The sequence below is a fragment of the Meles meles genome, chromosome 8 (assembly GCF_922984935.1).
Source record: "Meles meles chromosome 8, mMelMel3.1 paternal haplotype, whole genome shotgun sequence".
NCBI classification, from domain to species: Eukaryota; Metazoa; Chordata; class Mammalia; order Carnivora; family Mustelidae; genus Meles; species Meles meles.
Genome location: NC_060073.1, coordinates 63,931,159 through 63,958,497, shown reverse-complemented (window position 1 = coordinate 63,958,497; position 27,339 = coordinate 63,931,159). Strand labels below are relative to the sequence as shown.

The window sequence follows — 27,339 nt, the reverse complement described above, 5'->3', positions numbered from 1 at the left end:
ATTTGAATAGTGTGATCAGAGAGAATTCAAAATTTCACTTTTGTTATAAATGATTGATTTCCAGCAGACTCTTGAGCAAGGGAAAAGAAGTGGCAACCAACTTATTTCAGGGAAAGAGACAAATTAAGCTGGGGACTTCTAACACTCATGCTTTCCCAGTCTGCTACTTAGGGGATCTGGCTGCTTTCTCCCTCTAAATTTATTCTCTATAAATAAAGATATGTTGATAAATAAGAAACAGAAATGTTTACATCCTACTTGCTCTAAAAAGGAGATGAATGATGATTTAAAATGTAAATCATGTGTCAGAGGTCAGTTAGGTACAACCATCTCACTGTAAGGATGAGAAAACTAGGGACACCTGGGTGGCTCAGTCAGTTAAGCCTCTGCCTTCGGCTCCAGTCATGATTCCAGGTTCCTGGGAAAGAGTCCCAGATTGGGCTTCTGCTCAGCGGGGAGCCTGCCTGCTGCTCCCACTGCTTGCTCAGTATCTGTCTCCCTGACAAAAAAATAAATAAAATCTTTTAAAAAAAGGATGAGAAAACTAACAAAACTTCAGAGAGGGGAAGGGACTTGTTTAAGGTCACCCAGGTGCAGAGGCAAAGCTAGAATATAAGTTCCTGATTTTTGTCTCTGACATTTTATATTTACACCATCCTATTTGCAGAGTAAAGGGAAAACACTTCAATACTATGCTAAAAAAAAAAAAAAAAAAAAGTCTCTATTTCCTACCTGAAAAGGATGTGAAGATAAGAACCAAGGCCAGTTAAAATATGCCACCATGCATGAAACTGTGTAGTAACACCTATGATAGGTGGCACCTTCTTTCGAAAGTTCCTGTGTAAAGAGGGGGGGAAAAATCACCATTATTACTATTTTTTAAAAATATTTAGCAACTATTGCTGACAGCCTTTGAGCATTTTGAAATGTTATTCTCACATATGGCAATTATTTAATTTCCTTAAATCTGCTGTAGTCTGCATATTGTTTTCCAAAGTATATTTTGAGGAACAGTGATCCTACCAGAGTTCCATGAAGAAATGATTCTGTGTTCAAAAAAACCCACAGACAGTAGTATATAGGTTATTGCTCTCCTGGAGACTACAATTTCTAATAACAGAATGAAGGCCTTGAGAAGTCCTATCAGAACTACACAAGAGTTATTTTCATTTTTTTTTTAGGTAATGTACTAATGGACAGAACCCTTTCTTCAAGTAATATCTTACTAACACTTTATGAAACAAGTGTTTCCTGGAACACAATCTGGGAAACACTGGTCTACGTAGCTATTCACTCAAGAAGCCAGATACATGCTTTTCCCTGCCCTACACACAACCTACATCTTAGATGAGCACCATACAGTCTATAAAGTACTTTTGGTAAATACTATTTCACTTCATAGTGAGTCTTTGAAGTGGCTATTATTAGCTTTGCTTTACAGATGAAGAACCTAAAATTCAGAGACCGAGTTGCCCAAGTCACTCAGCCAAGTGGCTCAGCTGAGTCTCAAATTCTACATCTTTTGATTAAAGTGTGTACCATATTAATTTGTCATTTACTGGAAGGAAGGAAAACAATCAATTTAAAACTACTTCTCTAGATATCCCATGAATTTTTGAGACAATTACCATCTCTAAGAACCTACTTCATTTCTTAGTGGCTCTTAACCTAGAGGATGATGACTTATCTCGGCACCGTTAAGTGCTCTCTCTAATGGGGCTTCTGATGAGTAATACGGATTCAGAATCACTCACTCAGAACTTAGTTTTCTAAGCAAGGTATATTACTAGTTTGTTTGTATACATTTAAAATATATATTTACTTATTTAATTTTTTATTATGGGAAATTTCAAACATGTGCAAAAGTGAGCAAAATTATAATGTATCCATTATCCAGGTTCAACAATTTAAATAACTTAGCCAACCATTGAGACTCACATCCACTTCTCCCCTTCCATATTTTGAAGCAAATCCTAGATATTGTATCATTTTAATTCTAAATATTTCAGTATGTGTCTCTAAAGATTAAAAGCTCTTTATAGAGTGCCTGGGTGGTGCAGTCGGTTGAGTGACTGACTCTTGGTTTCTGCTCAGGTTCTGATCTCGGGATCATGATCTCAGGGTCATGAGATCAAGCCCCAAGTAGGGCTTCACACTCAGCATGGTGTCTGCTTGTGATTCTCTCTACCTGTCCCTCTATCCCTTCCACTTGTGTTTGCTCTAATAAATAAATAAATCTTTTTAAAGAAAACCTATTTAAAACATAACAGTAATACCATTTTCACATATAAAATATTAACAATAATCTCAATATCATGAAATATTCAATTACTGATTAAAGTTCCAATTGTCTCATGCATTTAAAATTTTGTTTTGCAGTTGTTTTGCTTGAATCAAAATTTAAAAAAAAATCAACACATTGCATTTGGTTGATACATCCTATCTCTTAAGTCTCATATATTTTTATTTTTATTTTATTTATTTATTTTTTAAGATTTTATTTATTTATTTGACAGAGATCACAAGTAGACAGAGAGGCAGGCAGAGAGAGAGAGAGGGAAGCAGGCTCGCTGCTGAGCAGAGAGACCGATGTGGGACTCGATCCCAGGACCCTGAGATCATGACGTGAGCCGAAGGCAGCGGCTTAACCCACTGAGCCACCCAGGCGCCCTCATATATTTTTAAATATTTTCTTTCCTCTTTCTTTTTCTTTCTTCCTTCCTCCCTTCCAGGGGGAGTGTGAATGTGCGCACACACACCTGTAGGGGGAGGGGCAGAGGGAGAGAGAGAATCCTAGATTCCACGCTGAGCAGAGGCTGACACACAGGGCTCCATCTCTCCACCCTGCCATCATGACCTGAGCCAAAATCAAGAGTTGGATACTTAACTGAATGAGCCACTCAGGCGCCCTTAAGTCTCTTTTAATCTGTATGTTCCTCTTTTTTTTTAACCCCTCTGCAATTTATGCCGAAGAGACTACGTCATTCATCTTATAGATTTCTCACAGTCTGAATTTTGCTGATTGCCTCTCTCTGGTGGTTTTCAATTTATGTGTTTATGCAAAACTTTAGGCACAAAATTTTGAGTTGGAAGGACCCATTAGTTTAACCTGTTGAACATGTTCATTTTATGGAAACTGAGGTACAGAAAGATATTGACCTTGGTGACGGACTAAGCCCAGAGACCCAAAATTCAAACTCTAGTCAATACATAATTGCTGACAAGGTGGTAAAGAGAACACTTGCCTTTCTTAGAAAATAACATTAAGTATATTAAAGTACAAAATTATATACATGTATTTTATATGCTTCTTACAAATCCTTCGTATTTCTTCAACACAGCAGATTAGGCAGATTTCAGAGGCCTAATTAACATCTGATCAACTCTATAATTCTGTGATATATACACACAAAAATCCCTATAGATATTATGAAATAGTCTTAGGTCTAAATTTTTAGGTTAATTAAACAAGTATTCTCAGAATTTAACTTAACAATGGCAAAAATTCATTTCATGGCACTAGTAATTCTATATGCTTATGAAATTTTCTGCTTAATAAATTGCTTCCAAAAATATTTCTTAGAGATTGAAAATATATCTTACCTCAGTGAATCACAAAAGATGTTATCTATGTTCCATAATAGAAACCCCATTAAAAATATGCCCAAGGATGTATAACCCAGTCCTCTGAGCCATGGATAAACCCTGTGGGGAAAAAAAAGAACAGCAAACTGAAATTTTGTTAAGTCATGTCATGTTCAGAGCTTGAAGCCACTGCTTTCAGGAAAAGGAAAGGTTTTCATTAGTATCAAATGCAAACCTATCTACTAAATTCTCTAATACATTTGCCTATTAACATTTAGCCATTAAAAAATGAGGAAGAATATGCCATTAAGACTTTTCTAAGTGTTTCAAGAAAGTAATCTGAAGGCCCCCAATAACTTTATCAGTCCCCTGGAAGAAGTAGGTCATGTTGCAACAGAATTAACATTGACTGAGTCACCTGCTCTGTGTCAGGCAGGCACCACAGTCAATTAGATACACAGGCAAATGAATAAAATCTTCAAATAAACCCTGTGAAGCAGGTAGTAGTTTTTGCACTTCACCACTAAGAAAACTGAAGCTTAGTGAGTTACCCAAAATAAGACCAGTAGCTTATATATTTTTATAGCTTCAATGATGTATCACTGACTTACAATTTAACTGACTATATTTCAAGTGTACATTTGATCAGTACATTTGTATACATCCATGAAATACTACAATCAAGATATTAAACATATCCATCATCTCCAAAAGCTAGTTAGAACGTTGTATAAATGGAATAACACAATACATCCTCTTCATTGTATGGCTTCTTTCACTTGGCATAATTATTTTAAAACTCATCCATGTTGTTATGTGTATCAATACTTCATTTCCTTTAATCACTGAGTGGTATTCCATTGTGTGGATATACCACAATTTGTTTATCTGTCCAAATGTTGGTGGACATTAATGTTGTTTCCATTTTTTTCTATAACAAATAAAACAGCTATGAACACTGATAGGTAAGTTTTTGTATGAATGTTTGCTTTCATTTCTATTGGGTAAAAAGGTGAAGAATAGTTGAATTGTACGGCAGGTGAATGTCAAACTTATTAAGGTACTGTTAATCTGTTTTTCTAAGTGGCTGTATCATTTTACATTTCCACCAGCAGTGTATGAGTTTTTTGTTCTATATTCCCACCAACACTTCATATAACATGGGTAGATTTTTTCATTTTACTTGTTCCTTGTAGATGTTAGTGGTATCTCAACATTGTTTTAATTTGCATTTCCCTAATGACTAATGTTATGGAACATCTTCTTATGCCCTATTTGCCATCCACGTTAATCTTCTTTGTTACCGTTTGTTGAATCTTTGCCTATTTAAAAAAATTGTTTGCTTTCTTACTGAGTTGTAAGAATTCTTTATGTATTCTAAACATTAAGCCTTTTGTTGGATATATATTTTGTATTTTCTTCAAATCTGTGATTTGCTTTTCACTTTTTTAATGTCTTTTGAAGAAAAAAATGTGTTATTTTGATAAAGTTTGATTTATCAATTTTTTTCATCATGGTTTGTATTTTTTGTATCCTATTTAATAACTTTGCTTAACTAAAGTCTGTCTGCAAAGACTTCTATATTTTCTTCTAGAAGTTTTATAATTTTAGCTTTTACATTTAGGGATATGATTCAATTCTAGTAATTTTTATAATGGCATTAACTTTTGTAATGGCAGGAGTTTAAGTTCATTTTTAAAATAAGAATATCCAGTTGTTTCAGGACAATTTATTGAAAAGATTATCTTTTCCCCCACAGAATTACTTTTGAATGTTTATTTAACATCAGGTCAGTATGGATGAATAGTCTACTTGCAGATGTTTTACTGATCTATATTTCATTTTTACTACCAATACCACATTGTCCTGATCAGTGTACCACAGATTAAATTAAGGAATGTTAAGTCCTCTAACTTTGTCATTCTTTTTCTTTCTTAAGATTTTATTTATTCATTTGAGAGACAGCGCATGTGAGAGTGTGAGGATAGGAAGGAGCGAGAGAAGCAGACTCCCCACTTAGCAGGGAGCCTGATGTGGGACTCAATCCCAGGACCCTGGGACCATAACCTGAGCCGAAGGCATATGCCTAACCAATGGAGCCACCAGGCGCCCGTGACATTTTCTTTTTTTTAACTGCTTTGGTTCTTCTAGATCCTTTTTATTCCCTTATAAATTTCAGAATCAGTTTCTCAATTTTTACCAAAAAGCCTGCAGAGATCTTGATTGTGATTGCATTAAACTTACAGATCGTTGGGGAGAACTGACATCTTAACAATATTGAGGTTTCTAATCCATGAAAATGGCCCACCTATCCGTTTGTTTAGGTCTTCTTTAATTTCCCTTGGCAAAAAACTGTTGTAGTTTCCCATATGCAGATCCTACATACTGTCACTAAATTTTAATCTTTAAACATCTGATGTGTTTTGGTGCTACTGGAAACTGTACTTCTGAAATTTTTCTTTTTAATTATTTGCTGCTAGTATATAGAAATATGAATTTTGAATATTCATTTGAATTTCATGACCTTGCTGAATTCCAACTTATTACTCCTAGGAGTTTTTTGGTACATGTCCTATGACATTTTCTGTACATGATCATGTGATCTGCAAATATTATTACTGGACAAGCCTTCAATAGAAGGCTGGAATAGAAGTGGTGATAATACATATTCTTGTTTTATTCTTCATTTCAAAGATAACTTTTTTTCCCCAAAGATAACTTTTTTAAAAAATACTTTATTACTAAATGTTTTAGATGTTGCAGAGTTTACAGGTTAAGAAAGTTCCCTTCTATTACTAATTTGTAAAGGGTTTTTTTTGTCTTTAGTTTATAAACAGCTGTTGAACTTTATAGAATACTCTTTCTAAATCTGCTATCTTCATGTACTTTTTCTCCTTTTTTTTTAAAGTATGGTGAACGACAAGAATAGATTTTCTCAAATATTTAATTATTTTTACCTGTTAGTGTTTGCATATAAATGAATGAAAAAGGGTAATTTAAAAACCATCAGGAAAGCACAAACCTGGCTGTGCAGAGGAAAAAGCATTATTGCCACTGTTTGATGAAGGTTCTCAGAGAAGATTAGGTTAAAAGAGTCACAGTCTGTCTTCAGCTTTTCAGAGTATATCATAACCCCATTTAGGGGAGGCAAAAATGAGTCCCAGAGAACACAGGGCTCAACAAAGTGAAGGCATCTGGCAGGGTTGCAGTGTGGGCCAGATGCTGAGATGTGACCGAATATATCAATGGGAGTAGGGTACTCTCTATTTTCTGCTTCTAAGCTTACTTACCAGGGCCAATCTTCAGCTCTCAGCGGTAGTTCAAAGCAAAATTCTTCTGTGGGGTGAAATGAATGTCTTTGGTTATCCAGGCAGCAGGGTACAGAGGAGAGAGCAAGAATTTCATCAGCACATGGTCCCTACAAGCTAAGTACAGATAAGATTCTGGGGACAGACTACCCATTATTATCAGGTATGAGAATGGGTAATACAGAAGACCCTCAACACATATGGGTCTGGTGTAACATCGCTTTACTCTGAACTACCTTCCTCACTAGTGTATAGCTATCAGCTGAGAAATTCCTTCCTTTCCTCTTCAACCTGAGAATTGCCTTTACCTCTCTCAGTGTTGGATTTCCTATGTTTTGTTATCTCATGTCTTCCTCCTTTTCTGTTTACTCTCTCATTATACATCCTTCAGTAGGTTTCCATAGTAGTTTACGGGCTAAGGTTTTTTTTGAGAACTCAAATATATGATCTGGTAGTCTGGTTGGCTGCAGGATTCTAAGTTAGAATTCTAGAATTCTAGCTGCGAGTTTTGTTTTGACAAGCCCCAAACCATTCTGATTTCTGATCCTTCATATGTATATCTGTCTTCTGACTCTACAAACTTGTGGAATCTTCCTTGTCAAGAATTCTGAAACTGGCATGGGTCTATTTCTACCCATTGTGTTGAATAGCCAGTGGTTGTTTCAATGCAATAATTCATGTCTTTCAATTGCAGGGTATTTTAAGTAATTTTGGTAATGATTCCTTCCCTTCCATTTTATCTGCACTGTCTTCGCACCTGGCCTAGTAATATTTCTATTGAGTCTCTTCTCCATTTCTTTCTCATCATCCTGATGGCAGCCAGGGGTGTGTGTGTGTGTGTGTGTGTGTGTGTGTGTGTGTGTGTATGTGTGTGCGTGCTTCTGTCTTTTCTGCTGGGAAGCCCACAGACATGAGGAAACACTTCACTGTTTCTCCACAGCAGTGGTGATGAGTGGGCCCAAGGGTCCTGAGGCCTTGTGCTCTTGTTTACTCTAGACCACCATGGATTTAGTGCCTTTCCTCTGGTAGATTCTTACTGGTGGATGGGGGATGATGGGCCGTAATGCAATCACAATATATGTTCAGGAGAAGGAATTCCAGTGACTGATTCAAATGTATCTTTCAAACCATTCACTTCAGTGTTCAATTTTACCATATTTTTATTATCTTTGGTGGGGGGTATTCTCTGAATGCTCCTTTTTTTTTTTTATCTTGCATCTTACTCTTGATTTCATAGATATAGCGTATTTCTAGAAACATGAATGGATTAATGGTATTTGTTGTTTTGTTATATTTGATGTTTTCTCCTTCATGTATAAGTTGTTTCTTCTAAGTTGATTCCCCACCCCCCCCCCCCACCGTCCCTTATTTGTTTTGGCCTCTGTCTTTCATACTGGATACATTCCTCTTGTCTGGCACTGTCTCCTCATTCTTAAGAATGGGAAACTAAAAAGGTGACCACAAACTCTAAGCATGTGGTTGAGGCCCTTAGACTAGTAACCTTTACTGTAGAGTTATTTTGCTGGGCCAATTGTTAGGGAACCCCCAAATCAGTATCTTTAGGTCTTTTAAGGCTTCTCATATTCCCTAAAAGAAGATCCTCTCAATTCTCTGCTTAGAGGTTTTTACATTCAACATTCAAAGTGCATAAGGTCACCCAATTTCTCTGATTTCACCATGTTATTGACATGCTCACTGTAGGGCAAAACCCAATCTAGAGACATTGCTCACCATTACCATAGAATAAACCTACAAGCTCCTGTAGTTCTTCTGTGGTATGGAGTAGGTGAGGGGATGTAAGCATTTAACATTTTCTTAAGGCTTTTAACCAGCCCTCCTTATTTTAGAACCCAATTTTTTTTTTTTCTTTTTTTTAATTTTTTTTATTTGTTTATTTACAGCATAACAGTGTTCATTGTTTTGGCATCACACCCAGTGCTCCATGCAGTACGTGCCCTCCCTATTATCCAACACCTGGTTTCTCAACCTCCCACCCCCCCCCGCCCCTTCAAAACCCTCTGGTTGTTTTTCAGAGTCCATAGTCTCTCATGGTTCATCTCCCCTTCCAGTTTCCCTCAACTCCCTCTAATCTCCATCTCCCCATGTCCTCCATGTTATTTGTTATGCTCCACAAATAAGTGAGACCATATGATACTTGACTCTCTCTGCTTGACTTATTTCGCTCAGCATAATCTCTTCCAGTCCCGTCTATGTTGCTGCAAAAGTTGGGTATTCATCCTTTCTGATGGAGGCATAATACTCCATTGTGTATATGTACCACATCTTCCTTATCCATTCATCCGTTGAAAGGCATCTTGGTTCTTTCCACAGTTTGGCGACCGTAGCCATTGCTGCAATAAACATTGGGGTACAGATGGCCCTTCTTTTCACTACATCTGTATCTTTGGGGTAAATACCCAGCAGTGCAATTGCAGGGTCATAGGGAAGCTCTATTCTTAATTTCTTCAGGAATCTCCACACTCTTCTCCAAAGTGGCTGCACTAACTTGCATTCCCACCAACAGTGTAAGAGGGTTCCCCTTTCTCCACATCCTCTCCAACACATGTTGTTTCCTGTCTTGCTAATTTTGGCCATTCTAACTGGTGTCAGGTGGTATCTCAATGTTGTTTTAATTTCCATTTTTTTTTTATTTATTTTTTCAGCGTAACAGTATTCATTCTTTTTGCACAACACCCAGTGCTCCATGCAAAACGTGCCCTCCCCATTACCCACCACCTGTTCCCCCAACCTCCCACCCCTGACCCTTCAAAACCCTCAGGTTCTTTTTCAGAGTCCATAGTCTCTTATGTAGAACCCAATTTCATCTGCTTTTCCAAACTGTCTATTGGGTTAATGCTTGATACTTGATACTTGAGAAAACTATGATGTAAACTGGAGGTTCTTTGTTTAAAATTTGGCTTCCTTGGGTTAGCAGTAATCCATCTATTTTCCAGCTTTAAAATTTTATTCAGTCTTCTTGTGGGTTTATGCTTTATTGAGTCTTAGTAGGGTTTCAGAAGGGAGGAAAATCAGATCGAAGATGTTGATCTTCAATATTATATGTTTTCTTTTCTTTAATTTCTGCCCTTTCATAGTCCCATTCTTCATTTTTGTGGATTGATTCTATTGATCCTTTTTCTAATTATTGAAGTTGTATGCTTAATTCATTATTCTTCAGTTTCTCTACTCCTAATGTAAACATCTAAGGCATAAATTTCCCACTAAGAACCAGTACTTTGTAGTACTTGATCTGTGGCACTTTCAACGTGATTACTTTGTGAATATTATTTCTACTGCATTTTTTTTTACTTGTATTTACAAGTATGGTTTTAAGTTTCCAAATACATGGGCTATTTTGACTAATTCTGTTTTAACTAATTATACTATAGTCAGAGAACATGTTATACTTTAAAGTTTGCTGAACCTTGCTTTAAAACTAGTGTCTGAACCATAAGAGACTCTTAACCTCATGAAACAAACTGAGGGTTGCTGAGGGGTGGGGAGTAAGTTTAGGGTGGCTGGGTTATGGACATTGGGAAGGGTATGTGCTATGGTGAGTGTTGTGAAATGTGTAAGCCTGATGATTCACAGACCTATATCCCTGGGGCAAATAATAAATTATATGTTAATAAAAAAATAAAACTATTGTCTGGTAGATTTAATAACTACTTCATGCATGCTTGAGAAGACCAAACTTCTTTAACTTAAATATATTAAATCAATTTGTTATTCTATTATTTAAATTTTGTCCATATCCTGGCTAATATGTTTACTGTGTTAAAATATTTCAGCATGATAGAGCACTGATACACATCTCTTTGTAATTCTGTCAATTTTTGCTTAAAATTTTCCATGAAAGGTTTAGAATTGCTTTTTTTTCTAATAAATTAAATCTTTTAATAATTATGTAGCAAACACATTTGTTTTAAATAAAGCTTTAAATTTTTTTCGTTATTAAAATGGCTAGTCCAACTTTCTTTTAGTCAGTATTTATGTGGCACATACTGTTTTTATACCCTTTTTTAAAAAAAAGTACTGTGTATTTATGTGGATTTTTTGAGACTAATCAGGTGGTTTTTTTTTTTTAAGATTTAAAAAAAATTTTATTTATTTGACAGACAGAGATCACAAGCAGACAGAGAGGTAGGCAGAGAGAAAGAGAGAGCGCACACGAGCAAAGCAGGCTCCCTGCTGAGCAGAGAGCCTGATGCAGGGCTCCATCCCAGGACCCTGAAATCATGACCTGAGATGAAGGCAGAGGCTTAACCCACTGAGCCACCCAGGTGCCCCAAATAGGTGGGTTTTTATTATCAAATGTAATAATTCTAAGAAAACTCAGTATTGTAGTATGTATTACTTTCTATCTTAAAGTCTTTCAGAGTTTTGGGCAGAGATCATCTTAAGCATCAAGTATAAACAACTCTTCTGATCTTAAGTGCCAGCTGTCACCAATTTTCATAAAAAATGTTTTTTTGTTTGTTTGTTTATTTTGCTACTACAGTTAAATGGCCATTGGTAGTCAGATGAAGAAAGAATGTCTGGTTCTCCATTCAAGGTATTAAAGTAATGCTAAGTAAATGAAAATAGCAGCCACATAAATCTGCATGACCTATCCAAGCCAAGGATAATAGCAGTATCATAAAAGAAATGAGCACTCAGTTAATCAAGTCCTGTTTTCCTCTTTGGAGTTACAGAAGGCAGCAGTACTAGCTAGCTACAGTCTAATATGGCACTATTTATTTATTTATTTATTTATTTATTTATTTATTTATTTGACAGCGAGAGACAGAGAGATCACAAGTAGGCAGAGAGGCAGGCAGAGAGAGAGAGAGAGGGAAGCAGGCTCCCTGCCGAGCAGAGAGCCCGATGTGGGACTCGATCCCAGGACCCTGAGATCATGACCTGAGCCGAAGGCAGCGGCTTAACCCACTGAGCCACCCAGGCGCCCTAATATGGCACTTTTGTAGCATAAACACAGCGAAGCACATAGTGCTAAACACTGACAGCATCAGTACCTACTCTAGTCACTTCAGTATTTACTTCTTGGTCTAGCATGCTGACTATAATACTTTTCTAGTATTATAAAATACTTGCTTTTTAATTTTATATATGATTTTATAAAATCTGTATAATTTTAAAATAATTTTATAAAATACCTGCTTTTTAGTATTAGAAAATACTGTGCTTCTAAGTTTTAATCATTTGACAGTTAAGGCATTAGAAACAAAGGTTTAAGGCTATAACTTAATATATAAAAGCATTCACTTCAATTAGTATATTGCTATCTATAATATACTGTTGAAATATTCTCATTTTATGATATTAAAAACTATGGAATTTCTGGGGTGCCTGTGTGGCTCAGTGTTGTTAAGCGCCTTCAGCTCAAGTCATCATCCCAGGGTCCTGGGACTGAGCCCCACATCAGGCTCTCTGCTCAGCGGGGAACCTGCTTTCCCCCCCTCTCTGCCTGCCTCTCTGCCTACTTGTGATCTCTCTCTGTAATAAATAAATAAAATCTTAAAAAAAAAATAAAATAAAAGCAGAATAAATAAGGGACTTCTGCTTCTGAGAAGATTAAACAGGCACACTTTCCCTTGCTCTTCCCACTAAGTACAATTAAAAATCCTGAATATTATATAAAAACAAACATAAGAAGACTCTGAAAGGTGGAGAGAAGACAGCAAACTGGCTAGAGACTGTGGGACATGACTTACACTACGTTGGTACATTCCGTGTGTTTTCTTTTTGCCTTATATATCCCAGAGTTGGAAATGAAAATGAGAGCAACCCAGAAATGCCACTAGGTACAGACAAAAAAAACTCCAGCCCAACAAAAGTCTGCTCTCTCTAGCCAAATGACCAGGAAAGAGGCAGCCTAGCAAGACTGAAAATTTATATAGTAACTAGTATTTTATAGCTACACACTGTGATGTTTGGCTACAGAACAGCCTCTAGCCTCACTCCCATCCATGCTGCAAAGACTGAGTGGGAAGTCTAGACTGACTTCCTCATCAGGCCATAAGAAGGTGGGACTATAACAAAAGATCTGGCATTCGTGTTTTTGGTGTCCCGGAAGGAGAGAAGAAAGGCAGGGCTGAAAAACTTTCAAATTTAGCCAAAAAACTCTTTCCCCCACAACAAAAAGAACACATAAACCCACAGATTCAAGAAGCTGAGCTAACCTCAAACATGTTAACCCAAAAAAACCACATCAAGACACATCACAGATAAAATTTTGAAAACTAAAGACAAGGGGAAATCCTGAAAAGAGTGAGAAAAGCAACACTTCTCCTACTATAGGAAATAAACAATTCGAATGACAGGATCTCTCATTAGAAAACCTGAAGGCCAGAAGAAGTTTTAAAGTTCTGAGAGAGAACTGTCAACCTAGAATTCTGTATCCAGCGAAGAAATCAAGATACATTGTCATATGAAGAAAAACCTAGAGGATATAATGCCAACAGATCTACCCTAAAAAGAATGTCTAAGGAAGTTTTCTAAACAGAAAAGAAATGAGGAGAGAAGGAATCTTAGAATGTTAGGGAGGAAGAAAGAAAAATGGAAAGAGTAAAAATATGAGTAAATGTAATACATTTATTTTTCTTTCCCTTTTGAATTTCTAAATTATGTTTTATGGTGGGGCAAAAATTGTAATACTGTCTGATGTAGTTATAAATGCATATTTTAAGTGGTGCAGGGAAAAGCACTGCTATAGGTTAATTTTTTCCCCTGAGAAAGGGTATGTTGAAGACCTAAGTCCCAGTACCTCAGAATGTGACCTTATTTGGAATAGGGTCACTGCAGGTATAATTAGTTAAAATGATGTTACACTGGAGTAGAGTGGGCTCCGCATCCAATATGACTGATGTTCTTACAAGAAAAAAACCCATGCAAATACACAGAAATACAAGGACAACATCATGGCATGACAAAGGCAGAGATTGAAATTATGTGGATAAAAGTCAAGGAGTGCCAAAGATTGTCAGCAAATCACTAGAAGCTAAGAAGTAAGGATGGATTCCCCTATAGGTTTCAAAGGAATCATGGCCATACTGACACCTTGATTTCTGACTTCTAGCCTCCAGAACTGTGAAATAAGAAAATAAAACTATAAATCAATATTCTTCATGATTATAGATGTAAAAATCCTTAACAAAACATTAACAAGTATCATTTGGCAATAAAAAAATAATTTTACACCATGATTAAGTGGGGTTTATTTGGAATACAAAGCTGGTTCAATATTTGAAAATCAATCAATGTAGTAACAATGATACTCACAGACTGCAGAAAAAATCAGGTGATCAAATCAACTGATATTGAAAAAATGATGAAATTGAACTTCCTCAACTTGATAAAGAACATCTACAAAAACCATACAGCTAACACTGCATTTAAGTTAATGGTGAAAGACTGAATACATTTCCCCTAAAACTAAAAACAAGGCTAGAAAATCTACTCTCACCACTCTTATTCAGTATAGTCCTGGAAGTTCTAGATAGGATAATAAGGCAAAAATGGAAATGAAAAGCACGTATATTAGAAAGGATGATAAACACTGTCCCTATTTGTAGCAAATCTCAAGGCATCTATAAAAAGTCTTCTAGAACTATTTTCAGAAGGTGGCAGAATATGAGATAAACATAAAGAAAACCAACTGTATTTCTATATAATAGCAATGAACATGTGGACACCTAAATTTAAAAATAAAATACCATTTACAATTGCTCAAGAAATGGAAAATCCAGGGGCACCTGGGTGGCTCAGTGGGTTAAGCCTCTGCCTTCGGCCCAGGTCATGATCTCAGGGTCCTGGGATCGAGCCCTGCATCAGGCTCTCTGCTCAGCAGGGACCCTGCCTCCCCCTCTCTCTCTGCTTGCCTCGCTGCCAACTCTCTGCCTCTCTTGCCTTTGTGATTTCTCTCTCTCTGTCAAATAAATAAATAAAACCTTAAAAAAAAAAAAAGAAATGGAAACCCAAAGTGCTGATAAACAAAATCAAAGAACAATCAAAATAAATGGAAAGACATGTGTTTATAAACTGGAAAACTCAACACAGTAAAGGTGAATTCTTCACAAATTGATATGTAGGTTTAATGTAATTCTTAAAAAAATTCAAACAAAAATTTTAAATATATATTGTAAAATTTATATGGAAAGATCAAAGAACCTAAACACCTAAAACAATTTTAAAAAGAACTGAGAGGAAACAGTCTACATGATTTGAAGAGTTGTTATTATTTATAATTTATAGCTACAGTAATCTCAGAGTGTGGCAATGGTGGAGGGACATACAGATTAATGTAACAAAATAAAAAACCCAGAAATAGACCTACACAAATATATATGAATCATTTTCGAGAAAAGAGCAAAAGTGATACAGTGGAGAAATTTCAGGAAGTCTTCTCAACCAGTGGCCCTAGGGTAGCTGGACATTCATAAGTTAAAAAAAAAAAACAAAAAAAAAAGACCTTGACCTAAGCCTTATACCTTATATGAAAATTAGCTAAAAATAAATCATGAACTCAAATGTAAAATATAAAACTATATAAAACTTTTAGAAAAAAAAAACCAGGATAAAATCTAGGAATCTAGGGTTAGGGAGAGAGTCCTTATATATGACACCAAAAGTATGATCCATAAAATGAAAACTGATAAATTAGACTTCATTAAAATTAAAAACTGTTTTGCTCTATTAAAGACTATGTGAAGAGTATGAGAAGACAAGGTATAGACTGGGAGAGAAAATATTTATTAGCTACATTATTTGATGAAGGAAAATATCTAAAATATATCAAGAACTCTCAAAACTCAACTGAAAAAAAAATACCATCACAAATTGGGTAAAGACACAAACAATCATTTCAACAAAGAGGATATACAGATGGCAAATAAATGCATGAAAATATGTTTATCTTTAGACATCAGGGAAATGAAAATTAAAACCACAATGAGAGATTAGTGCATACCTGTAAGAATAGGTAAAGTAAAAAAAATAGTGACAACATGAAATATTTACAAGAATGTAGAGAAACTGGGTTACTCATATACTGCTGGTGGAAATGTAAAATGGTAACCCAGCTGGAAAACAGTTTGGCAGTTCTGAGAAAAACTAAACATATACCATGATACAATTTAGCAATTCCACTCTGGGCATTTATTCCAGAGAAAGGAAAATTTACATTCACACAGAAACCTAAAAACAAATGTTCACAGCAACTTTATTCTTTATAATCAAAAACTAGAAACACTCCAGATGTCATTTAACAGGTTAATAGTTAAACTGTAATACATCCATATCATGGAATATTACTAAGCAATAGAAACGGATGGACTATTGACACACTCAACAACTTGCACTCATCTCCAGTAAATTATGCTGAGTGCAAAAGGCCAATCCCAAAGGTTACTATATATACCGTATGATTCCATTTACATAATATCTTTGAAATAAAAAAATCATATAAATGAAGGATAGATTAGTGAATGCCAGGGGTTAAGAATAGGTGGTGAGATGATGGGGTAGGAGAGAAGTGGGTACGGCTACAAAAGGACAACACAGAGATGCTTGTGGCAATGGAATTGTTCTGTATCTTGACTCTGTCAATGTCAAATCCTGGTTGTAATGTTGTACTATAGTTTTGCAAGACATTATCATTGGAGAAAATTGGTAAAGGGTGTAGGAGATCTCTGTTAATACATGTTCTTCTACAATTACCTCAAAATAAAAAGCTCAATTAAAAAAGAAAAAAAAGGATAAACCCATAAATCATATTATTCATTTATTGAGTACATGCTGCATGGCCAGGTCCTATGGAAGTTACTCACATGAATATTATTTAATCTGCATAAACTCTATAAAGATTATTTCCTAAATCATCTCTCTGGAGTTACTGATTCTTTGTGACATTTTCTTCCTTAACCCACTGAGCCACCCAGGCGCCCCTAAAAATTTTTTTTTTAAATATTTTATTTGTTTATTTGACAGAGATCACAAGTACGCAGAGACATTTTCTTCCTTAAACAGTGGTTTGTAAGAAGGGTTCGAGTCACATAGTTTCAGAGAAACAAAAACAATTTTTGTTTTTACTGTAGGGATTTTTCAAGGCAATATATTAATGTACATTACAAATATTCAAAAGGAGGCCATCATACAGTTTTCCTCAAATTAATGTGGAACTTTTGTTTTTATAGGATGCCAATTAACACCTTGCTTAAAGAACTAGTATTCATTATCTTATACCACAATAAATGTTGGCCTAAATTTTCTATCAGTATCACTGCTAGAGTTGGGTGTTATTTCAATTTAGGCTATAGATTTATTACTTGAATGTAATCTAATCATACTGTTGATCCAAATCACTTACCATGTAACAATATAAATAGATCGAAGTACTAATGTGAAGACCAACATTCCATACATGACCTGAATAAGAAAAGAAAAATGAAGTTAGTAAAATCATTATTTTTTGGCAAAGGAAGTATATTTTACCTATAAAATTGGCCCTCTCAATAAAATGTAAGTATTATCTTTTGTTACATTTTATTATTTTCTTTATTTTAATTTTTAAAATTATTTTTAATAATTTTAAAATATTTAATAAACATAAAAATAAAAATATATTTTATATTTTATATAAAAATAAAATATATTTTATAAACATAAAAAATATTTTTAATAAACATATAATGTATTATTAGCCCCGGGGTACAGGTCTGTGAATTACCAGGTTTACACACTTCACAGCACTCACCATAGCACATACCCTCACCAATGTCCATAACCCCATCACCCTCTCCCTACCCTCCTCCTTCTGGCCACCCTCCATTTCCTTTGTGACATTAAGAGTCTCTTATGGTTTTTCTCCCTCCCGATCCCATCTTGTTTCATTTATTCTTTTCCTACCCCCAAGCCCCCCATGTTGCATCTCCACTTCCTCATATCAGGGAGATCACATGATAGTTGTCTTTCTAGGACTGATTTATTTCACTAAGCATAATACCCTCTAGTTCCATCCATGTCATCGCAAATGGCAAAATTTCATTTTTTTTGATGGCTGCATAGGATTCCATTGTGTATATATATATACCACCTCTTCTTTATCCATTCATTTGTTGATGGACATCTAGGTTCTTTCCATAGTTTGGATATTGTGGACATTGCTGCTATAAACATTCAGGTGCATGTGCCCCTTCAGATCACTACGTTTGTATCTTTAGGGTAAATACCCAGTAGTGCAATTGCTGGGTCGTAAGGTAGCTCTATTTTCAAATTTTTGAGGAACCTCCTTGCTGTTTTCCAGAGTGGTTGCACCAGCTTGCATTCCCACCAACAGTGTAGGAGAGTTCCCTTTCTCTGCACCCTTGCCAGCATCTGTCATTTCCTGATTTGTTAATTTTAGCCATACTGACTGGTGTAAGGTGGTATCTCATCGTGGTTTTGATTTGTAGTTCCCCTGATGCTGAGTGATGTGAAGAACTTTTTCATGTGTCTGTTGGCCATCTGGATGTCTTCTTTGCAGAAATGTCTGTTCATGTCCTCTGCCCATTTTTTTTTTTTTTTTAAAGATTTTATTTATTTATTTGACAGAGAGAAATCACAAGAGAGGCAGGCAGAGAGAGAGGAAGGGAAGCAGGCTCTCCACTGAGCAGAGAGCCCGATGTGGGACTCGATCCCAGGACCCTGAGATCATGACCTGAGCTGAAGGCAGCAGCTTAACCCACTGAGCCACCCAGGCGCCCCACTCTGCCCATTTCTTGATTGGATTACTTGTTCTTTGGGTGTTGAGTTTGCTAAGCTCTTTATAGACGTTGGATACCAGCCCTTTATCTGATATGTCGTTTGCCAATATCTTCTCCCATTCTGTCAGTTGTCTTTTGGTTTTGTTAACTGTTTCCTTTGCTGTGCAAAAGCTTTTGATCTTGATGAAATCCCAGTAGTTCATTTTGCCTGTTTTGAACCTCATTATAAATGGAACCCTATAATATGTATGTGTCAAACTTCCTCTACTCAATATGATGTCTGTGAACTAATTCAGCTTGTTATATGAGCTGTGGAGTATTCATTTTCACTGCTGCTTAATATCCACTTCATTTCTATCTAATAATTAATAATGTCTAATAAATTAAATGTAATTTAATAATTGTTTTAAAAAACATTTAAAACTAAATATATTTACTAATATTTCATAAAATTATTATATGAATATGCATTTTACTTTTATTTTATCATATCTTTCTAATAATGCGGACCTATTTCAATAAATAGGTAATAATTATTCAAAAATGACTTTAGGGTTTTTTTTTTTTGCTTAAACAACAGAAATTTATTTCCTTATATTTCTAGAGGCTAGAAATTCAAGATAAAGGTGCAAGCATGTTTGGTTTCCTCTGAGGGATTTTCTTTTAGGCTTATAGATGGTCATCTTTTTCTGACATCTTTATATGATCTTCTTCTGTATATAACTGTGTCCTAATCTCTCTTTATAAGGACACCAGTCATACTGGATTAGGGCCTATCCATATGACCTCATTTTATGTTATTTCTTTCAAGAACCTGTTTCTAAATACAGTTATGTTATTTTTTTTCCTATTAATTCCAGTATAATTAAGTGTTAGATTAGTTTCAGGTGTACAGTATTACTACTGTAATTCAACAATATCACAATTATTGAATCATTGTTCAATAATTCTATACATTACTCAATGCTTATCAAAGATGTACTCTTAATGCCCCCCCCCCAACCTATTTCACTCATCCCCCCTCCTCTCTGGTAACCAACAGTTTGTTTGTTCTTTATAGTTAAGAGTTTTTTTTTCCCTTTGTTTCTTAAATTCCACCTATGAGTGAAAATACACGGCATTTCATTCTGACTTATTTCTCTTAGCAGGTTATACTTCTAGGAAATCTGTACACTTAAAAAATAAAACTTTAAATTTATTGGTATAATGTCCCTCATAATAGTCAATTAACATTTTAATGCCTCTAGGATTTGATGTGGTATCATCCTTTCATTTCTGGTATTATTTGTGCTTGCCTTTTTCCTCCTTGATCAAATTTGCCATGGATATATGTTAATTTTACTTTGTCTTTTTAAAGAAGAAACTTATGGCTTTGCTGATTTTCTCTATATTTGTTTCCTTTCTTTCTTTTTTTTTTTTTTTAAGATTTATTTATTTGACAGAGAGAGATCACAAGTAAGCAGAGAGAGAGAGGGAGAAGCAGGCTCCCCACCAAGTGGAGAGCCCGATGTTGGGCTCGATCCCAGGACCCTGGGATCATGACCTGAGCCGAAGGCAGAGGCTTTAATCCACTGAGCCACCCAGGTGCCCCTATATTTGTTTTCTATTGTGTTCATTTTTATTTTAATTTTTTAAAAAGATTTTATTTATTAATTTGACAGAGAGAGATACAGCGAGAGAAGGAATGGAAGAAGGAGGAGCAGGCTTCCCTCCAAGCTCATTGGGCTTCTTAGCCCAATGTAGGGCTCGATCCCAGGACCCTGGGATCACCACCTGAGCCAAAGGCAGATGCCCAACGACTGAGCCACCCAGGCGCCCCTAACATATATTTATTTTCATTATGATTCAACTCCAAGTATTTTCCATTATCTATGATTTCTTTGATCCATATGTTATTTAGAATTATATTACTTATATTTAATATAATTGTATTACAGTCAGAAATTATATATATTTTTTAAAGATTTTATTTATTTATTTGACAGACAGAGATCACAAGTAGGCAGAGAGGCAGGCAGAGAGAGAGGAGGAAGCAGGCTCCCTGCTGAGCAGAGAGCCCGATGTGGGGCTCGATCCCAGGACCCTGAGATCATGACCTGAGCCGAAGGCAGAGGCTTTAACCCACTGAGCCACCCAGGCACCCCAGAAATTATATTTTGATTCTAATTCTTTGAAATTTAAGATGCTGTGTGGGCAAGTGTATGGTCAATTTTTGTAAACGTTCTCTAAGGGCTTGAAAAAAAAATGTGCTTCTGCAATTGTTGGATGCAGTATTTTACATCTGGCAAGTTCCTTTTTAATTAGTTAATTAATTTCAGGGAGAGAGACTGTATGCACGGGGAGAGGGGCAGAAGGAGCGGGAGGGAGAGAGTCCTCAAGGAGACTCCCTGCTGAGTCGGAAGCCTGACACAGGGCTGGATCTCAGGACCCTGAGGATCATGACCTGAGCCAAAATCAAGAGTTGGCCGCCCAGTTGACTGAGCCACCCAGGTGCCCCATGGATCAAGTTTCTTACACATGTTGTTTAAATATTTTACATCTTATATAAATTACTAAGAGCTACTAAAATCACCTAAAATTATAGATTTGTCTATTTTTTCTTTTAGTTCTGTCAATTTTTGCATTATATATTTGAGACATTACATGTATTAGATACATATAAATTTTAAACTATAATTTTCTGATGAATTGAGTATTTTTAACGCTACGAAGTAAACCCTTCTTAACAAGAGAAATGCTCTTCCCTTGAAGTCTGTTTTGTTCTATAATAAAATAACTATTCACATATAACATACATCCACAATTATGCTTAGTGTTTGCATGGTATATATACTTTCCCATACTTTCACTTTTAACCTTCCCATGTCTTTATATTTCATGTGGACTCTTTTTATAAAGCCTTGAAATGGCTCCTGCCTACTACTTGTAGTCTCTCTACAACAGTAGACTCCAACAAATATTTATTGAGCATTGTGCTAGACCCTGGGGATATGATGGTGTGGAGTAAAGGATTAGTATCAGGCATTGTCTTGATGCAGGGCTGGTTAAGAATGACCTCATTTTCCCAGCCTTGAATACCACAATTAAGATAAATGGAAAATGTTATGTCTGCTCTGGTTGTGAAGGACTGCACCTAGGTTAAAGGCTTGGGCCCTGCATGAGAACAATATGAAAGGTGCTCATTACAAAGAATGGTAGGAAAAGGGGGCTGTACCTCCTATGTGTTATAATGACCTCCACTACACTTAGCTCTCATCCCTGGCAGCTATACATAACTTATGTGGATGAGAGGACAAAAGAATCTGTATATATAAATAACTCTGGATCTCCTGATGAGATGAAAATATTATACTTGCTGTATTCTCTACCATGTTTTCCTTTATAGAGCTAAGTAAACACAGCATTAGATTAAACCTGATTAGAGGATGATTGTCAGATTAAATCCGTAACTGCAGCCATGATGTTCTAATGGTGAACAAGGAAGGCATGATCACTGCCCTCACAGCAATTATGATCTAGTGTGGAAAGAGGTAAGTAATCAGGCAATTAAAAATGTAGTATTTAATTCTGTGACAGGAACTGTACAGAGTACTTTGTAAGTACATTCAAAAGCCACCTAGACTTAGGCAGATCAGAAAGACTTTTATGGAAGATAGTGATTTTTAATTTTATAACTGAAACATTACTAGAAACATCATTAATAACCACTGAAATATTATTAAGAGAAGCCAGAAGAGAGGCGCCTGGGTGGCTCAGTGATTTAGGTGTTGGACTCTTGATTTCAGCTCAGGTCATGATCTTGTGTCTTGAGATCAAGCCCGTGTGTCAGGGTCTGCTCTGAGTGTGGAGCCTGCCTGAAATTCTCTCTCTCCCTCTCCTTCTGCTCCTCCTGACCCTGTGTGCATGTGCTCGCTCTCTTAAAAAAAAGAGAGAGAGAGAGAGAGAGTGTGTGTGTGATTGGAGCTAGAACAAAGTAAACTGGCATGAAAAAAAAAGTATGTCTAGAATATATTGTTGGAGGAAGAGTGGGAAAAATGAAGTCAGAAAGGTAAAAGCAGAGGTCAAGTCTAGCTTTTCAAGTCATGTTTAGTTAAACTTTATCTTATAGACAAAGGGAAGTCAGTGGAAGTTTCAGCAATAGTGCAACATGATCACTCGTGTATTAGAAGGATATCCCTCTCTTGCTGGGTGGAGAATGAATTAGAGGGAGCCAAGACCAATGGAAAACCAACCAATGACGAGCTATTACAGTAACCTAGGTGAGTGATGGGGCCTGAACCAGGGTACTACCAGTGGGAATAGAGAGATTAGAGAGTTATTTAGGGCCTGGACTGATAATAATTTGATATGGCAGTTAAAAGAGTTGAGAAAGTCAGTGATGGCCTGGTTTACGACTTTAGCAGTTAGGTACATGGTATCATTTTCCTTGGGTTAGGGAATACAGGAAGAGAAGAAATACTGGAGAGAAAAATGGTGATTTCATTTCTAGATATGCTCAAAGTTTGAGGTGTCAGTGAGATATCCATGTAGATATCTCTGGAACAGATGTTAGATATCTGGGTATAAATCTTAGAAGAAAAAAATCTAAGCTGAAGAAACATATTTAGGAATCATCACCAGCTTTTATAAAAGCTTGATTTCTCAGTTTCTCCTGCAGCTAGAGGTAGTCACATGATCTTCATAACTTTTTTCTGTGCATATTCTAGTATTAGTCATCTTTTAAATAAAAAAGATAATAGAGTACATCTTTTTTGCTCTTCATAATTTTCACCTAAAATATTTTCATTTTGATAATAAACTAAATTGCAAAGTAATCTGCTACAGGAGTATCATCATATCACAGAAGGAATATGGGCTTTGGAATAAAAAAGACCTGGGTTCAATTTTCAGCGCTCCTAGTAACTAGGTGAGAAACATTGGACAAATCATTTAAGCTTTCTAACTCTCAGTTATCTCACCTATAAAATGAAGATGGTAATTTCTATATAGGTTTGTTGATATTTAGTAAGGTAATAGGTAAGTCAGTCTATATAAACTATATAAAAGAGGGGCACCTGGGTGGCTCGGTTGGTTAAGCATCTGCCTTCAGGTCAGATCATGATCTCAGGGTCCTGAGACAGAGCCTCACATCTGGCTCCTTGCTCAGTGGGGAGTCTGCTTTTCCCTCTGCTTGTGCACTCTCTCTTTCCCTGTCAAATAATTAGTGTCTTAAAAAAAAACAAACCAGAATAAATTTAAATAAATCTGCTTAAGTTTCTGTTTTTCAAATTGTTTATACAGTGTATTCTTAGAAACCTTGAGGGTTAAATTAGAAAGTAGTAAAATACTGATGTGTCATGTCTCTATCTTTAGGAGACATCTACTTTGACAGGAAGATTAAAGCAATAGTACTCTCTGAGATTATATATGAAATCTCACCTGAGACATTCAATTACTAATTTATCAATTGGCTTAAAGAGGTTCATTGACTTAAAAGTTCTTTTATCCTATTTTCATGTATACTTTTTTTGTTGTTGCTTTCTTAAGATAAATTAGTATTTCTACTGAATGTGGCAGGCTTATGATTTTAGTATAACCCTTTGCAAGGCCATCAAATTAAATAAACAGCATTTGGCTCTTTTGGAGATGTCTGGATCACCATGGGTTTTAATACAGTAAAGTAGAACTGTTATCAGTATTTTCTCCCTCAGGGAAGCTAATCTGGTTAGCAAGACAATCATCCTGGCTGTGACAGATACTTTTAAAGTGTTTATTAACTCTTTCCTCTAATCCTTCTAAAATATCTCCTTTCAGAAGCTTTCTGTGATTACCATAGGCAGAAATTTATTGCATCATCTTACGCCTTCATATGTACTTTCAGTGTCACACTATTACTGTATTTATTGCCTTGTGCTTTACCTTATATAGTATTTTTATATTATCCTCATGAAATAAAACCTCTCCTTGTTTTAAACATATTATAGGTGAGGAAACTGAAGAAAAGGCACAGCATGTCCATGGATAACGAAGTCTCAAGGTTTGAGATTTCCAAACTTCAAGAAATTGGAAGTGGTAAGAAATCAAATTCCAAACTTTCAAGCCAGAGTTACTTTATATTAGATAACATTGCTCTACCCTCCTTTTCCATTACTTCTAAGATCTTTAAACTTACTGTAAATCCAGTCATAAATTCCAAAACAATTTTCCAATTACAAATTTCAAAATAATTTTTCTAAATTTCTATACATAATATCAATAGTGATATAAAAGAATGAGAGTGATAGTCTACAAACTTAGACAAAAAGATTCTCAGAAAAAGCAGTTCTCTAAGGATGATACTCAGAAACCGATTAGGAATAGAGTACAAAAAAATACATTGATTCTGGGGTGCCTGGCTCGCCTGAGTAGATAGAGCTTGCAGCTCTTCATCTCAGGCTGGTGAGTTCAAGCCCCTGTTGGGTGTGGAGCTTACTTAAAAAGAAGAAAATCAATTCTAATTACTTAACAGGGCAGGAAAGGATATTCCAGATTAGACTTTGGGCCAAAGATCTCTTCAAATAAAACATTACAAATAGCGAGAAATACTACTGTATCACAATAGCAGACCATCTTCCCTATTTTGTTTTTCGATATTAGAGGAAATAATAATTTAGCTATATGCAACTGTTATATTTTGTAATCCCATCCTGAGTCATGTAAGCAGAGAGACTGCATTAGCAGTGCTTTTACATACTATATTTTTTTTTACTATTCTATCTTCCTGACCCTGAGAATATTAATCATGTCTTATTTACCTTGGTTTATTAATATTAATTAACATTTACTAACTGCTTACCATGTGGTAGGGATTTTATATGCATTATTTCATTTATTTTTAAATTTATTTTTATTTTTTAGAAGATTTTATTTTTAAGTCATCTCTACACCCAACATAGGGCTCAAACTTACAACCCTGAGATGAAGTCACATGCTCTACTGACTGGGCCAACCAGGCGCCCCTGCAGTACCTCCTTTAATCCTCAGATAACCTTAGGAGATTATTATACAATTTTAGACATACAGTATAATGAGCTCCTCAAGAGCAGAGACGCTGTTATTTTATTCACTAGTATCCCTCTTATGCCTAGTACAGCATCTGGCATACTGAAAGCACTTAAAAATTGTTTGAGGAATAATGAGGAAACCAAAGCTCAAAGAAGGTAAGTAACTTGTCCAGGGTATACAGTTAGTAAGTAAACACTTGATTTGTATCCAGGTCTGCTTGATTTTAGGTATTCACATTTTTGCTCCACTGCCCCTCTATTTCCAACTTTGAGCTCAGAATTTGGTACTGCGAAGGTACACAGTGGACATCTGTTAAATGAATACTTGTCTTCTACCTTCAGACTACTTACCCGCTTCACCCTACCATTTCTCTGCTTCTTCACTTCTCTCCTGAGAAGGCCTAGTATATAACCCATAGCTCTAAGCTTTCATCCTCCCTCCCTTCCTTCCTAATAGCAAACATTTACCACTATCTACAGAAAAGAAAATACTTATTACTGAAAAACACATGAGAGTTGCAGCATGGGAAGTTAGATGAACAGTTTATTACTTTTATTACATAAACACAGTGTAAAATAGTCTAAAACACAAAATGGAAAATTGATGGTCATAAACTTACAAAAATTAACCCCAAATTTCCAAATTTTGTTTTTTTGCTCTTGTGATTCTTTCTTATAAAGACAAATAAGAAATTTTCAAAAGCTGAAGTATTCTTAATACAAGTAAACTTCATCCTCTACACTGTGTCAATAAATCTTTCTTCATAAAGAGGTAATTCCATAATGACATACTTCAAGTTAAAATAGTAAGGAAGTGAGGATGTTCTCTCTGGTAACATCTACTTTAGGCTTGCCTGTAGAAAAGCAAGGCACAATAATGTGCTTTTGGAATTTATTTTAAGAAACAGATTTCAGTTAGATGATTATTATCTAGCTTAAGTTTAAAAAGATACAGGATCACTTACTTTTTATATAAAATATTCTAAAACTGCAAGGCTTCTGATACTCTTGAAATGTGTCCTTATTTATTTATTGTTTGTTTGTTTTCTAGTTTGTTAAAAGAATTGTAATAGAAGTCAAACAAATCTAGGTTACAATCCTGGCTCTGCCCCTTAATAACTGTGTAAATGCTGGACAAATTCTTAGTATCTCTGAGTTCATTTCCTTTAAAATGTGAACAATAATCCCTAATTTGTAGGACTGCTGGGGAGATCAGAGTCTGTGCAGTAATGGCATAATGCCAGGCACATGACAGCACTCAATTAACAATGGCTCTATTTGGGGTCTGCTACTTTATTTTCCTCTGGTTTCATTATGGGATATACTTAAATCATTATTTCCTACAGCAAAGTTTCCTATGTCTGCTCTCCTCAATGTAAATAATCTCCCACCTTAAAAAACTCATAAAATACTAGGAGGGAAATATTCGAGGAATCTTCAGTCTATCTTTTCTAGAAAATGATGTCATAAGAAGGACCTTGTATGTGTATGTACATGAATACTTTGATTTTTCTTATAAGAGCAATGCTACACTTGCATACTGACTACTAAAGACAGCTGGGCCTGGGCATTGGCATCCTTTAGGCACTTGAGTTTGCAAACTCTGTTTTAAATACTTTCATTGGACATCTACCATTTTATTTTCAGAAATTGTATTGCATATAATTTACCAGAAAAGGAAAC

The 27,339-nt window shown here is 35.6% G+C and overlaps 1 protein-coding gene across 3 annotated transcripts in view; it reads right to left on the bottom strand.

Annotated features, from left to right (window-relative positions):
* The window catches only part of ACER3 (alkaline ceramidase 3), a 163,814-nt gene that overhangs the window by 5,868 nt on the left and 130,607 nt on the right, over positions 1-27,339 (bottom strand). For 2 of the 3 annotated variants that reach the window (XM_046017382.1, XM_046017384.1), the window contains exons 7-9: positions 17,260-17,318; positions 3,604-3,705; positions 733-837 (exon numbers count right to left, since the gene is read on the bottom strand). In XM_046017382.1, the coding sequence (XP_045873338.1) occupies positions 733-837; positions 3,604-3,705; positions 17,260-17,318 (266 nt within the window). The remainder of the gene's footprint in view (positions 1-732; positions 838-3,603; positions 3,706-17,259; positions 17,319-27,339) is intronic. The other variant, XM_046017383.1, reaches the window with a different exon arrangement.